Raw genomic sequence first — 15,933 nt, 5'->3', positions numbered from 1 at the left:
CGAGAGAAGGGTTGGTGAGCGAAGTCAGCGAAGCTAGCACAAAGTTTCCTATAGACCCAAGCAAATTCCCCAACCTCATGTGAAAAAACAGAATGTCCCTTTTTTCCGGGACACTTGGCAGCTATGGCCAAACAGATGGAGTGATGTTAGGAGAACCTTCCCCACCACTGCCCACAGCGATCTGTTTGGACCCCTGGCAAGAGCAATCTATTCCTTTTGTGTTTTCCCACCCAAATTCATCTCTCAGCTTAAGTATACTTACCAGCTGGCAGAATTCCATGATGAGAAGGAAAGGGATGGTCTCTGTGCACAGGCCGAGGCATTGCAATATGTTTGGATGCTGGAGGCTTCTTGAGGGAAGTGGGGGGATGGAGAGAAGGGCAGAAAGAGGAGGGGGAAAGAAGGTTTTGCTCCATTCATCACAAAGAGGCGGCACCTGTTTCTGCTCAGTTTTCAAGGGCTGAAAGTGTACTCCAACTGCATTTTAGCAAATAAAATTAAAAAGAGCTGACACTACATTCCAAAGTAAGCAAAGTGTTATGTACTGAAGTTCTCACCCTGGGCCAGCAGGGGGATACTGTAGATAGTTCAGGTCCACATATGCAAATAAGGGATCGAAAGTAATGTTCAGTGATTGGATAGTTACAGAAAGTTGTTACAGTTACGTTGTACTGGAGCTCTATATAAGCAGGCTGGCTGAACCCTTCAGTTCAGTTCTGTTCTGGCCTCTGAATAAACAAGAGCTGTTTGAAGAATCGCTGTGTCGTCTGATATGTTCACCCACAACTTAACACAAAGCTCGACTGGGTTGAGTATAAATCCATTTTAAAAAGATTCCTTCTTTCCTATGCTCCTCCCTTTTCTTATGTTCCGCCAGGCTTTCTTATTTAGAGCAGGGAGTACAGTCGTACCTTGGACGTTGAACGGAATCCATCCCAGAAGTCCGTTCGACTTCCAAAACATTCGGAAACCAAAGCGCAGCTTCTGATTGGCCTCAGGAAGCTCCTGCAGCCAATCGGAACCCGCGGAAGCCCCGTCAGACGTTCGGCTTCCAAAAATAGTTCGCAAACCGGAACAGTCACTTCTGGGTTTGCGGTGTTCGGGAGCCAAAACGTTTGGGAATTAAGCTGTTCGACTTCCGAGGTACGACTGCAATTGTGTTACTGGAGTCTCGCCTATTACATGATGATGGGCTACTGGGGAGACTGGCATGAGTTATAACACTTACTGGAATCATGGACAGCTTTAGCTCTTGCAGCAGCCGCCTCAAAATAAGGTAGCTGTTTATATGGGGATATTTTGCCCCTTGTTTCTTCCTCCCGCTTCAGTTTCTCCTGCTTCTTACCGATATGGTTGGGCCTCTGACAGGAATTTCCTCTGCTCCAGTGGCCCAGCACTCACCCGTAGCTCCTTCACTACCACCTGTGCAGGGGTGAAATCTGAGAATATTTCACCCAGGATTACCTGTGGAACGGGGGGGAAACGGTTACTAACCAGAGCTGTGAACACACGCTCCCATCCAGTGTGATCCTACCACTGGTTTAGGGAAGCGGTGTCCACACAACATTGGGCATGATCCATATCTATCCTATCGTTTCTTATGAAACATTGCACATCCATTTTTTTCTCTTCCAAACTAGCTTCAGAGTTCAGAAAAAGAATGACCTGGGAGCGATTTAAGCCAGGGATATGTATGCAGCCTGGAACCAACTAAACAGAACACATCTCGCCAGTTGTTACAGGGCCACTCTGACTGCCAGTTCATTTCTGAGCACAATTCAAAGGTAATTCGTAATTACCTATAAAGCCCTACCCAGCTTTGTGTCCGAATACCGCCTTTTACCACACAAGACTCACTGAACCTTCTGTTCATTTTTGAAGGCTTCTCTCTATGTCCCTCTAATCTAAATTTGGGCAGGTGGCAACTGGAGAGAGAGGACCTTCTCGATCCTGGTTATTTAAATGTAAGATGGCTGTAGGTTTTCTTTTATCCTTTCCACCCAATATTGAGATTTATTTATTTTTCCTGTATTGTGCAATTGACTGGTCACACCCACACTACACAGTTAGAGAACATTTAACGCACATTTAAAGGACATAAGAATCTGCAGAACTGTCGTTTACCCCTCACAGAGCTACAATTCCCTGCAACCTTAACAAACTACACTTCTCAGGATCCTTTGGTGGAAGCCATGTGCTTTAAAATATATGGCGTGGATGCAACCATGGTTGTTGTTTTATTTACTGTTGTTTCATTTTGTGCATCTGCATTACATAAGTGTCCTGTTACTCTGTTGTTGTTGTTGTTAGCTGCATAATAATATTTCAAATTATTGCTATTTTTAAACTTACAGTGGCTCTTCATATTCCCTGAGAATAAAACTGGAGCCCGCAGGAAAGAACCTTGGGTCCCACAACAAAAAACACATCCCCAACAACAAGCTTTTGCTCACCTTTCCAAACCAGCCATTTCCAATCTCCTGCAAATAACTGAGGTGTTGTCTGCTGAGTCCCAAGTGTTTAACTAGATCTGAAAGAGAGACAGAGCGTGGCAGTAACAGAAGTCAATGTCATGACCTGATGACTTGAGCATGAACCTCCCAACTTTGTTCCCCCCCACGTTCAAAAGTTAATAGACAAGCTACTGGGACATAAGCTAGCAGCAGCAGCTGATGGGGCAGGATGGTACCAGCTTCCTGGCAAATATAATGAGCGCTGCTTCTCCCTTTGTAGGCCACCTATCATTCCAGGCAAGAATGGAGAATCTTTGGCCCTCCAAATATTGCTGAACTACAATTCCCATCAGCCCTAGCAAACACAGAAAATGGCCAGAGGTTGTTGTTCAACAGTGTCTGAAGGACCAAAAGCTCCCCATTCCTGCTCTAGCCTTTCTGCCATCTATATGGGGCCAAGCTGGTGTGGGAAATGTCAGTGATTTGTTTATTTTTACAAATTTATAATCCACACTTCCATAAAAATAGAACTAGGCGGAGTACATGTGGGATGTAAACACAGGAGCAGTCAATGACAACATTCCTAGAGTGTACATGTTAGAACATGGTGGGGATGTCTGTCCAGCAAGCAGGTAAACTTCCTGGGGATGGACTTCCTCCACATGTGACTAGAGGTGGGTGTGGCCTCACCTGTGCAGGTAAATGATAAAAGCACAGGGCAGGCAGCCATCTCTCTCTCTCTCTCTCTCTCTGCCATCACCTTTCGAAGAAGCAGGATGCCCTCTTGGCTCTCAGCCAAGAGAGGAGAGGGCTATCTTCCTATAAGATAGATTCTAAGTGTATTTTACCTTTTTAAGCCTGTCTGCCGTCTGGGATCATATTGTGAACAGATCGTGAGTAAACTCTTTTATACTTTTATAAAGACTGTGTTGTGTCTTGTATTTTAAGAGGGAACAAAGGGGAAATTACCAGAGTAATTATTATAGAGGTTCTAGCGAACCTGTGCACACGTTACCGTTGCGTACTTAAAGGGGAATGTATATAAACTCTGCTGATATTTTGGGAACTTGTTAGCACAAGTTGGATTAGGATATAATCTCACAATATATCCTCTCCTGCACCCCAGAACATTCCCACAAAGGGTTAGTGGCCCCAGTATTGCATATTTCTGCGTATTTTTGAAGGATTGCATTGGATTGTGATTTTGAGTTGAGTAGTATTTTTCTGAGTTAACTTCCTGGTAAGCACATGGTCCTTTGTTCCATTGTGCAGTGGGGATTAAGCAACCCCCCCCCCTTCCCTCAGAGTTCACAGTGACCCAAGGCAGTGAAGAATTGTTTTGTATTTTGAGATTTTTGAGATTTTGATTTTGAAATTTTGAGAAATTTTGAAGAATTTTCAAATTTTGGATTTTAAGATGGCTAGAGCAGCTTTTGATAGTGATGCAAAGCTAGGAATGCCTGTGCTGAATGAGTACAATTTCATGCACTGGAAGCAGCGCTTGATAGCATGTTTAGATTATAAGCACATTTTGGAAGCTTTAAAGCCTCAACCCACGGGATCGACTGTGGAAGATTTAGCCAAGATAAGTGCTTGGAAACGCATGAACAGCGAAGCTAGACACATAATTTTGAGTGGACTTCGTGATGAGCAGCTATCATTAATTAATAGTACAGATGATGCATCTCAAATCTTAAGAGATATTGAGCGCGTATATGGAGAATCTAGCATAAACAGCTTCAGAAACTTGGTGTGTAAATTAACCAGATTGAGGATGAATTCAAAAGAGGAATTCACAGAGCACATCAACAAGTTTACTGAGATTATTCAAAGAATTGATTTGACTCCCAAAGCTTTTGATGAGGATACAAAAATAGCATTTTTGTTATCATCACTTGGACCACGCTTTGGCGCATTTGTAAGTTTGATGGCTCATAGACAAGGTCTGACTTTTAAAGACTTGATTGGTTATTTAAAAGAAGAATGCAGAGATAGAGCTGAATCTCCAGTGAGAAATGCTAGAAGCAAGGACAGCAGTTATGCATCTAGGCAATTTACAAAGTCCAAAGAGATCCCTAAGAAAGTGATTTGCTTCAATTGTAACAAAGAAGGACACATTGCAAAGAACTGCAGAGCTCCTAAAGCCAAGAAACCCCACCCCTTTCAGCCAAAAGGGGAAAAGAAGGGGAAATGTGAATGCACATGGTTACTGCAAGAAAGGAACTTAGCTGTCCAGAATCGTGAAAATAAACGTAATAAATGGATTTTAGATTCAGGTGCCAGTTCGCATTTTTCATATAAAAGGGACTATTTTAATGAGATTAATGAGATAAATGATGAAGAAGGATCTGAAATTGAGATTGCAGATGGCAACATTGTTAAAGCAAAAGGTGCAGGTTCCATGAGCCTGAAATGCAATATAAACAATGAATGCATTGAGAACACAATCTCTAGAGTTTTATATGTTCCAGAGCTGAGTTGCAATTTAATCAGCGTGTCCACTTTGGACAAGAAAGGTTTCCAGGTCACATTTGGAAATGGAGAATGTAAAGTGACTAGAAATGGCAAAGTGTTTGCTCAAGCAAAGCTAATAAATGGTGTATATGAGCTTGATCTTTCAGAGAACCAGTCTGCAAAAGTGGCACATTCCAGCCAGAAGGATGAAGCAGATCTGGACTTATGGCACAGAAGGCTAGGACACAGGGACGCCAGCCTCATTCTGGATCTACAGAAAAGAAATCTTGTAAGAGGTTTGCAGGTAAAGCAGAGCAACAAAGCTCCAACAAAGTGCATAAGCTGTATTACTGAGAAGGCTGTAAAACCTTCATTTCCACGTTGTGCAGAACAAAGAAGCAACAAAGTGCTTGACATAGTGCACACTGACATATGTGGACCCATGAATGTTCCCTCACTGGGAAAGAATAGATATATTTTAATATTTCTGGATGACTTTTCAAGATTTTGTGTTGTATATTTCCTCAAAGAGAAGAGTGAAACAGTGGAGAAGCTCCAGGAATACATTGCCATGGTCAAGAACAAATTCCAGAGAGCTCCAGCTGTGTTAATGAGCGACAATGGAGGTGAGTACTGCTCAAATGAAATGCAGGCTCTCCTGGCCAAGGAAGGAATTGCACACGTAACCACAATTCCTTACACACCACAGCAGAATGCCATAGCTGAGAGAAAGTTTAGGTCCATTATGGACATGACAAGGTGCATGCTAAAGGATGCACGTTTGCCACACAAGCTGTGGGCCGAAGGAGTGTACACGTCGGTCTATTTGCAGAATAGACTGCCAACTAAAGGTGCAGAGCGCACACCATTTGAACTTTGGCATGGGAAAGCTCCCAATCTGTCGCACATACGTGTGTTTGGAAGTCCGTGTTACTTCCACGTGCCCAAGGAACACAGACACAAGCTTGACTCCAGAGCAAAAGCAGGTATCCTTGTGGGATATGCTTCTGGAGGCAAAGGATACAGAATTATGGACTTACAAACTGGAAAGACGAATGCATACCATGCGGTTTATTTTGATGAATATGGAAAAGTAGACACTAAGAACACTGTTGTGGATTCTTCAGATGAGTCAGAAAGGACTCAAGAGTTTGTATATTTCCCTTTTGAGACCCCACAAAGTAATAATCTGCCTTCGAGTGTTACAGCGCCCCCTACAGGCAACGCACCAGAAGACGCAGAGGACCAGAACCCTGGCGGCACCAGAGACGAAGATGAGGACTCGGATGGGGACATGCCTGCGTTGGAGGAGGATGAGGAAGCTGATGCGGTCGCAGAACCAGAGGTCAGACGCTCATCCAGAACCAACAAAGGTGTCCCACCAGTACGGTTGTCCTACCTTGCAGGGTCGGCGTTTCCACAGGAACCTTCCACTTGGGAAGAGATACAGGAGATGCCAGCTGCAGACGCCAGTCTCTGGAGGAAGGCCGCGCAGGAGGAGATGGATGCACTGCATCAGAACAAGACCTGGACACTCACTGAGCTGCCTCCCGGTAAGAAGGCCATTGGCAGTAAATGGGTTTTCAAGGTTAAGAAGGGGTCAGAAGGAGAAGTGCAGCGCTACAAAGCTAGACTTGTGGCACAGGGATTTTCACAGCGTTTTGGTGAAGACTATGATGAAGTTTTTGCACCAACTGTGAGGTACAGCAGCGTAAGAATGCTTTTAAGCATTGCAGCCTCCAAGAAAATGAGGGTGAAACACATAGACATTGCTACCGCCTTTCTACATGGGCAGATTTCAGAGGAAATTTACATGAAGCAGCCCAAAGGTTTTGTAAAACCACATGAGGCACATCTAGTGTGCAAGCTGCAGAAAGGACTTTATGGACTTAAACAGGCTGCCAGAGCCTGGAACCAGAAGTTGCATAAAATGCTGACGCAACTTGGGTACAAGCAAGGCGATGCTGACAAGTGCTTGTACAGTAAGTCAAATAATGGACAATTCTCATATATCCTAGCATTTGTTGATGATCTGATTATTGCCACAGCAAGTGAGAAAGACTATACACAGATAGTAAAACACCTTAGCAAGGAGGTGGAGGTCAAGGAGCTAGGAGATGTCCAGTACTACCTCGGGATCCAGGTGGAAAGAGAAGAGGACGGCTCATTTCTTCTCAGCCAAAGACAGAAGATCCACGAGCTAATTGAGCACATGCAGATGCAAGACGCACATCCAGTTGCTACACCGATGGCTACTGACTTCCTGAAGAATCAGCAGGATTCGAAGCAGTTGCCAGACAACAATGACTACAGGTCGGCGATTGGTAAACTTTTGTATTTAGTTACCACATGTAGACCTGACTTGGCTAATGCTGTGGGGATTCTTAGCAGAAAAGTGAATTCTCCCACTGAGCATGATTGGGCAGGTGTAAAGAGGGTGGTGCGATATTTGAAGGGTACCATGAATTGTAAATTAAGGTTACCAGCCGTCAAAGACCCTAAGTTGGTTGGGTATACAGATGCTGATTGGGCTGGGGATAATGCTGATTATAAATCAACAAGTGGTCATGTTTTCATGTTTGGGGATGGACCTGTTGCATGGGGCAGTTATAAACAGAGCTGTGTAGCATTATCTTCCACAGAATCAGAATACGTTGCAGCAACAGAAGCCTGCAGAGAGATCGCCTGGCTTGATCAACTCATAAAGGACTTTGGGTTGGTGAGAAAAGGGCCTGTCAGCTTGCTTGAGGACAATCAAAGTTGCCTGAAGCTGACGCAGAGTGAGAAGTTCCTGGCCAGAACAAAGCACATTGGGGTTAAATACCACTACATACGCCAGATGATCCAGGATGGACTTGTGGAGCTATCCTACTGCAGCACTCAAGAGATGACTGCTGACATCCTGACGAAACCCCTACCAAGAGAGAGTTTCCAGAATCTACGTGTCAAGCTGGGACTCTGGGTGGTTGAATAAAGTTGTTTATGTTTTGTATATGTTGTATTGCCTGAGAAGGGGTATGTGGGATGTAAACACAGGAGCAGTCAATGACAACATTCCTAGAGTGTACATGTTAGAACATGGTGGGGATGTCTGTCCAGCAAGCAGGTAAACTTCCTGGGGATGGACTTCCTCCACATGTGACTAGAGGTGGGTGTGGCCTCACCTGTGCAGGTAAATGATAAAAGCACAGGGCAGGCAGCCATCTCTCTCTCTCTCTCTCTCTGCCATCACCTTTCGAAGAAGCAGGATGCCCTCTTGGCTCTCAGCCAAGAGAGGAGAGGGCTATCTTCCTATAAGATAGATTCTAAGTGTATTTTACCTTTTTAAGCCTGTCTGCCGTCTGGGATCATATTGTGAACAGATCGTGAGTAAACTCTTTTATACTTTTATAAAGACTGTGTTGTGTCTTGTATTTTAAGAGGGAACAAAGGGGAAATTACCAGAGTAATTATTATAGAGGTTCTAGCGAACCTGTGCACACGTTACCGTTGCGTACTTAAAGGGGAATGTATATAAACTCTGCTGATATTTTGGGAACTTGTTAGCACAAGTTGGATTAGGATATAATCTCACAATATATCCTCTCCTGCACCCCAGAACATTCCCACAGAGTACACATATAAGGGTAAAATCAGAAGAGCCATAATAACAGCAATAAATATCAATAAATACTGGCTGGCTATGAGGGGAGGGGGGAATATTGTAAAAGAAAAAGTTTTCAAACGACGTCTGAAGGAAGAGAGGGATGGTTCCTGCCAAGCCTCCATTTGTAGGCAGTTCCACAGGGCAAGGTCTGCCATACAAAAGGCCTGGGACCTAGAGATGGCCAACTGATCCCTAGGGCCATGGGGAGCCACCAGAAGGGCCCCATCAGAGGATCCCAGGGATCAAGGTGGAGCATGAGGAATCAGGTGGTGCCCAAGGCACTTTGAGCCCAAGTTGTTTAGGACTTTGTGGATAAACACAAGTTCCTTGAACCTAACCCAGTAGCAAATCAGCAAATAAAGAGACAGGCAGGTGCATGCATGCCCTCTCCAATGAATCTTACCTGTTTTGGGCATCTGCTGGTTGGAGGACGGGAGAGAGACCTCTGAGAGAGGCAGAATGTAGACATCCGGGATAGACTGAGAGGAGGACGTCTCCTCTGCAGGTGGTGTGTATTCTCCAGAATATTCTTCTCCATCAGGGTTCTCAAATTCCTACCAGGTGGGCAGAGGTGAGTGTAAGGATGATAAGATATTCTGCTGGTTGCCCCATTCTTTCCCAGTCTGTTGCCTGAATTAGCAACCTCAGTGTTTCCCCATGGCCTTGCCATCCCCAAGCGTCAGAACCCACCAACAGGGCTGGTGCCAGGTTTAATGGGGACCTTGGCATGGCCAATGCAACACCACCATCACCAGAGTTACCCCTGCTGCACCTGATCTTCCCCTTTATGTGGGACAACACTGCCGCCCTCCTCTTCCCTTCCGCCCTGACCTCTCTCTTAATCCTGTCTAAAAACATTCTTCACGGCTACAAGAACAGCTTCGCTGGCACCTCCCTCAGCACCTGGGCTCTGAGAAAGGGCCAAAGACATCCTTTTTAGAGACAGGCATTTTGGTGATGTGGTGGCCTGGAGAATGCCTCTGCCGTCACTTCTGCGGTTTGCCATGGTGGCTCGAAAGACTTTTTAAACACAGAGGACTGACCTCTGGCGCTCCTTTCTACTCTTGCGGCTCAGTTAATAAGAGCATGAGACTCTTAATCTCACGGTTGTGGGTTCGAGCCCCACTTTGGGCAAAAGAATCGTGCATTGCAGAGAGTTGGACTAGACAATTCTCTTGGGCCCAACTGTACAAGTCTATGATTATTATTTTTAACTTTTTCAAAAAAATAAATGATTTTTTAAAGCCTTTTTAGCTATCACAGCAAACCGCACTGGCGCAGGCAATGCCTAGCCATCACACCAAGAATGCCAGAATCTGAGAAGAAGGACCCTTTGGCCCCTTTCTCAGTGCCCAAGCGAGGAGGTGGAGGTTGCTAGCCAGCTGCTATGGGGTGGAGCTGGACCCAGTGGTGAGCTGGTGGGCAGCAGATCAGGCTGGTGAGGAGCACTTTAGAGTAATGGGGCCCACAGGAAATGCCCAATGTGGTTAACTGCTGGTACAAGGTCTTCTCACCAACATGAGGGATGGGGAACTTGTGTCCCTCCCATCATCCCTGACCATCAGGGACTAGTGGGAGGGCTATAGGTTTTGCTTAGGAAACTGTACACCCCAATCCATGGTGCTGTTTAGCTTCACAGAATACAAGCCACAAATGCCTTTCAGCAATTAACAACAGCAGCAGCATCCCTTCCCCAAAGCATTCCATGTCCACCTCAAATCCCCACAACCAGGCTCACCTTGAACCCCACATCGCCCCGCTTGCAGCACAGGCAGGTGAGGAGGAGGAAGATAAAGGCCAGCAAGCCTGAGCAGGAGATCAGGACCACAGCATAGGGAGGGGCCAGGGGAGCCCGGCCTTGGGACAAACCATCTGCAGGGGAGGCAAGAAGCAGAGGAAGAAAGGGGACAGGGTCTTTCTCTAAAGCACATTTGTCAAAAGCGATGTTCGTCCACAACCCATAATATGGCATTTATAAGAATCTGCCAAAGCAGCTGGGCTGACCCAAACTTTTTTCGCTGCCTGAGGCAAAATACAAGATGGCACCCTCCTATTACTTGTAAAGAAGAAATGAGACTAGGTTGTACACACATTGAAAGTATATTGCTTCCTCACGCAGAATCCTGGGCGCTGCAGTATGTTAAAGGTGCTGGGAACTATAGTTCTGTGAGGGGTAAACTACAATTTGCAGGGTTCTTTGGGGGGAATCGATGTACCTTCAATGTGCTTTAAAGACATGGTGCATATGCAGCCTGAGAGCTGAAGACGGGCGACAGGCTAGCCTCCTCCACCTTGCCTGAGGGCAGCATACGTGCTTAGGAGGTGCAGAGAAACCCCTAGGGTACACACAGCTTTGTCCAACACCTCGCTGCCATTGCCTGTCTTCCACCATCCACCACCTAAGGCACCCGCCTCACTCTGCCTAACGCTAGGATCCGGAAGTGAGAGTAAATAAGCAAGCCAGGTCTTCCCCAATGGAAACTTTTTACCAACTCACTGTCAGTTACTTTATCCATCCCACTTTCAATTCACTGCCAACCACCTGTCCATTTGGTGCCTCAGAAGCAGAACTCTAAACTGAAACTGTGCAGATGTATTTTTCAGATCTAAAACTGAAAAAACTAAAAGTCAATATAGTGCCATGGCTATATAAACTGTTTTATACCTCTCTAAGTGCCATTATAGGGACGTGGGTGGCACTGTGAGTTAAACCACAGAGCCTAGGACTTGCCGATCAGAAGGTCGGCGGTTCGAATCCCCGCGATGGGGTGAGCTCCCGTTGCTCAGTCCCAGCTCCTGCCCACCTAGCAGTTCGAAAGCACGTCAAAGTGCAAGTAGATAAATAGGTACCACTCCGGCGGGAATGTAAATGGCATTTCCGTGCACTGCTCTGGCTTGCCAGAAGCGGCTTAGTCACGCTGGCCACATGACCAGCTGTACGCCAGCTCCGTCGGCCAATAAAGCAAGATGTGTGCTGCAACCCCAGAATCGATCACGACTGGACCTTTACCTTTAACTGCCATTACTGCCAACCCCCCCCCCCCCCCAAAAAAAAGAATTCTGGAAACTGTAGTTTGGTGAAGATGCTGAAGCGTCTAGCCCCTTCCTCCAAAATAATTACAATTCCCAGGGTTTTGTAGGAACGGGAAATGACCGTTAAACCAGTTTAAGCCTGCAGTTGGAGGTGTCTCTTTTCTAATGGCTTGGGGGTGGTTACATGGAAAAAGTTATACCAGAAATGGAAATCCAGCTGGATTTTCCAGGAAAAATATATGAATCCCTACATTAAGAGAAGCCTGGCAAACAGTCTGTGGTGAGCCCATAGACTTTTTGTTGGTGAAGCAAAGAGAAATGTCACATCTTCTGTCCCGAGACCATCATGAAGTCATGGGACTTCCCATCAAGCTGTTTTTCTGACATCACCCAAATGGCCTTGATTAGCCTGTCCCTAAATGGGATACTAGAACAATCATTTGTTTCCCTACGGATTTATCTGCCCTTGTGTGCAGAAGAAAGCATCTGGGCCAGAAAGGTCCAAGGTCTGCCAAGGCCTCCTTAGCACTCAATCCAGGACACCCTACCCTCCGGGTGACATCATGGCAAGTAAGCCAATGGTAGCCTGAGCCCCACCAGCCTGCAGTATGGCACCAGAGCATGTATAGAACAAGAGGTGAAAAAGAGAGAGAAATATTGGAAGGGTTGTACATGAGGGAACACACTGACTTTGCAAGAGAAAGGGCTTTGATTATAACTCAGGGAAAAACTTTCCAGCTGTTGGAACAGTAGGGGTGACAGGATCCTGAAATAAAACTCATTAGCTACTTTGTCAAGAATAACATTGAATTTGTCCAATGCTGCATACACACTATAGCTTTAAAGCACATTAAAAGCACATTCCCCTCCCCCTCAAGGAATTTGAGGCAGTGTAGTTTCTTAAGGATTTCTGGGAACTGCAACTCATGAGGGGTAAACTACAAAGCTTAGAATTCTTTGATGAAAAGAATGTGTTTTGAATGTCCTTTAAGGGTATAAGGAAGATAAAACTCCTGGCCTGTTTGACAGGCCTTTTGATCCAGCAGTGTTTCAGAATTTACTGCGAGGAACTAATCTTTGTGATTATTTCTGTCCCGCAGAAAACAAGAACCCTATCGGATTGGACCAAAAGTTGATCCAATGCAAACATCCTGTTTCACGCAACAGGCCAGGCAATTACTTCCAGTAAAACCACAAGCAATGTTCCCTTGTCCTAATTTCTGGTCGCAGCCACGTTATACATTTAAAGAGCATGGTTTCCCCCAAGGAATCATGGGAAGTGTAGTTTGTTAAGGGTGCTGGGAATTGTAGCTCTGTGAGGAGTCATATGCTTTAAATGTATGATGTGGGTGTGACCTCTGTCCCCCACCCCACCCTCTCTCTCACACACACACTTGTAAACACCCCACAAGCTAACATTAGGAGGAAAGTCTTTATTGCTCCCATTTTGCAGAAGGTAACCAGTGGATAAGGTCCTGTCACTTACTCTTACCTGTATGATCCATCAGTACATATCCACCCACCCTTCCCTTCACCTGTCCGTCCCTTACGCACACACCCCTACCTTCCTCTCTCTTTCAGCTCATCTTCACAACCCCCCTGTTATCTTCGGGCCCCAAGTACCTTCTCTATCTCAGGCCCTCCCAGCACTTTAGCAGTCCCACAGCACATGCCAATTCCCACAAAACTCTACCACCACTAGACCCTTGTGCCAAGGGCACATCCATAGTGAGTCACGCCGCTCTCTCCAGATGGCTGCCAGACCAAATGTGGCTTCATGCTATATATTCGAGATTCCACAGACCTCACGCCCACCCCTCCCCACCTCTCTCTCTCTCTCTCTCTCTCTCTCTCTTTCTCTCTCTCTCTCTATCACACACACACACACACTAATCCCAGATCTTTGCTGCTGTGCTCTAATCATGGGCCCCCACCATGTACAAAAACATATTTGTTCTCGTAAGCCCCAAATAACTTCTATTCTTGTTTCCCACTCCTTCAGCCCCTCCAGGTCTACTCAATTTCCCTCGCCAGGGTCGGAAAGGAAGAAGGGGTGGGGGGAATCCAGTCAACCAGCAAACACGGCCGGCATAGGCATCTGACGAAAACCAGCAATGATTAATTTGGTCTGTACAGGAATCCCAGCCTTCTCTCCGGAATGGAATTTATTAACCCAGAAAACACCGCCAGCCTCCTGTTTGGGAAGCGAGAAATCCCGCAAGCCCTGCCGCCGTGCCCAGCTTTGCACACATGAAAGTGGGATGGTTGTCTGATTTGGGCAGGTAACCCATCACACAAACAGGTGGCCACAGATGGTGGAGGCGAGGGAGGCAAAGGCAAGGAGGGGTGGCCACTGTCACAGATGAATGGGAGCCCTCGCAACCTGCCAAGAAGACTCACCGTTTTCCGAAGGCGCTGCCAAAGCTTTCTCTGGGTTGAAATACGACATGGACGCAGCCAGGAGAAGGAAGGGGCCTTGTCTTAGCATCTTAGGGGGAGTCTGGGATCATGGATCAGGAAGGCGGGGAGAGGTCTCAAGACGTAGGTGTGGGGTGGGGGGTGGGGAGTGGGGAGAGGGAGAGAGAGAGAGGGAGAGATCCGCCACCCAGCAATGCACAGAAAAGCAGAGACACGGTGGTCATCAGTCATCAGAAGGGATGGAGCAGAGCCGAAGACGCCAAGAACAATGGTACCCAACAGATCGTTGTGTCGCCTGCATCCTTCGGAGGATGTGCGACCGCTTGGCTGGCTGCTACCTGGATCTCATCCCCAGGCATCATCTTCTCTCATTGCCCGAGGAAGGGGAGGAGATGGGAAATGGAATAAATAAAGAGGGAGGGGAGGGCAGAGGATAGTCAAAGGTGGCTGAAGAGAAGTGGCGGCAAGGATGGAGGGGGGGCGAAGAAAGCCATTGTAACAATAGGTGATCTCACATGGGGAGGGGGAGGGAACAGGAGGAAGCAGATGTGTGGGGAAGAGGGGGGTGGGGAAGAGGTGAAGGAGAAAAACCTAAAATCCCAGTTGAAAAGAGGAAGGAAGGAAAGAGGAAAAAAAAAAGAGGGGAAGAGAAAAAGGGGGGAAGGAGGCTGGGTGTTCCCCCCTCCCCTTCGGAAACCTTGCTCTTCGGGTAGCAGAGAAATTGATGGAGATCAAAGCCCTCCCATGCAGCCCGGGTTGTGGATTGGACAATGGGCATGTCACTTAGGCTGAAGGGAGGAGGATGCAGGAATGGATGGGGGGGTGTTATCACCATGGAGACCTGCTCTTGGGTAGCAGCAGCAGCAACAGCAGCAGCAGCAGTAGGGAGTGCAGGAGCAAGAAGGTGAAAGGATGGAGTGATTAAAAGAGGGGTTCAGGGCAGCGAGGCAGAGAGGGTTGCAAAAGGGGAGTGGATATTTTGCACACAAGTAGTGCTACGCCGCTGAGCATCTGCCAGATTCAGTGTCATATTCCACAAACACATAAGCATAAGGAGAATCTCCTTCGCTCTCTCTCTCTCACACACACAGGCATAAACAGAGTCTCTCACACACAAACATACACACACAAACATAACAGATCATGCACAATATTTCATGCTTGCAGAAAATGTCTTACACGTAGATAGGAAGTGTTGCTGTATTTATTTACAGTAGCTGCATGCTGCTTTTCGACCACCAAGCAGTGTCCAACAGTGATAAAAATATTTAAAACGATATTCCTGTGAAAACAATTGTTACGTAAACAATAAAATTAAAACACTGAATAAAGGGAAACAGCTGCTGAAACAGTGGTGCCAGAATCCCATAATTATCAGATAAAACCAAACAGGAAAAGCAGAATGAAATATATTTTTTCCCTGTCCTCTGGAAGGAAGAGGTGGCAGAATGTGTGAACAAGAACCACAGAATGGGTAGGAGGGAATCCCAGAGCTCAGAGGCTGCCACTGAGAAGTCCCTGCTCCTTCTCAACGGCAGACTAGACTCCATTCCCATGGTGTCATGAACTGTATTTTATGTCACACAGAACCATTTTCTCAAGGTCATCCATACATGTTGCCTCATGCATCCCAGAGAAAGATTCCCATTCGGATCAGAGAGAAGAAATATTCAGATGACCCACCTTCAACAAACATATGGGGCAGGGGATTGGACCTGCTGCAAGCCACAATCACAGCACTGGATGACACTGAGGCCACATCTGCCTGACAGCCACTCTTTCGGCTTTGGTCTGAAAAGAGGCCTGTGTACAGACAGGCCTCCACAATTCTGACCAATGAGGGGTGTGGCCAATTGGTGTCAGAAGGCGGAGTTAGTGGGTGCACTGACCACAAGGTGAACAGCCTTAAACATGGGTTCATTGTTGTTG

The 15,933-nt window shown here is 46.4% G+C and overlaps 1 protein-coding gene across 5 annotated transcripts in view; it reads right to left on the bottom strand.

Moving 5' to 3' along the window:
* The window catches only part of LMTK3 (lemur tyrosine kinase 3), a 33,287-nt gene extending 18,243 nt beyond the window's left edge, over positions 1–15,044 (bottom strand). The window contains exons 1-6 of one of the 5 annotated variants that reach the window (XR_014518604.1): positions 13,987–15,044; positions 10,292–10,425; positions 8,957–9,107; positions 2,454–2,530; positions 1,346–1,464; positions 263–350 (exon numbers count right to left, since the gene is read on the bottom strand). Coding sequence is in view for 4 of the 5 variants with exons in the window: in XM_083472160.1 (XP_083328286.1) it covers positions 263–350; positions 1,346–1,464; positions 2,454–2,530; positions 8,957–9,107; positions 10,292–10,425; positions 13,987–14,074 (657 nt within the window). In the remaining variant the exon portion in view is untranslated. Of the gene's footprint in view, positions 1–262; positions 351–1,345; positions 1,465–2,453; positions 2,531–8,956; positions 9,108–10,291; positions 10,426–10,769; positions 10,995–11,050; positions 11,228–13,986 lie in introns of those variants that run through there. The other 4 variants (XM_083472160.1, XM_083472161.1, XM_083472163.1 and 1 more) reach the window with 4 other exon arrangements.
* Between the last annotated feature and the right edge of the window lie 889 nt (positions 15,045–15,933).

Source organism: Podarcis liolepis, assembly GCF_965112155.1.
Source record: "Podarcis liolepis genome assembly, chromosome: 13".
In the NCBI taxonomy this organism is placed as follows: domain Eukaryota; kingdom Metazoa; phylum Chordata; class Lepidosauria; order Squamata; family Lacertidae; genus Podarcis; species Podarcis liolepis.
The sequence above is the reverse complement of the archived record's forward strand: the minus strand, read 5'-3'. Positions and strand labels throughout refer to the sequence as shown.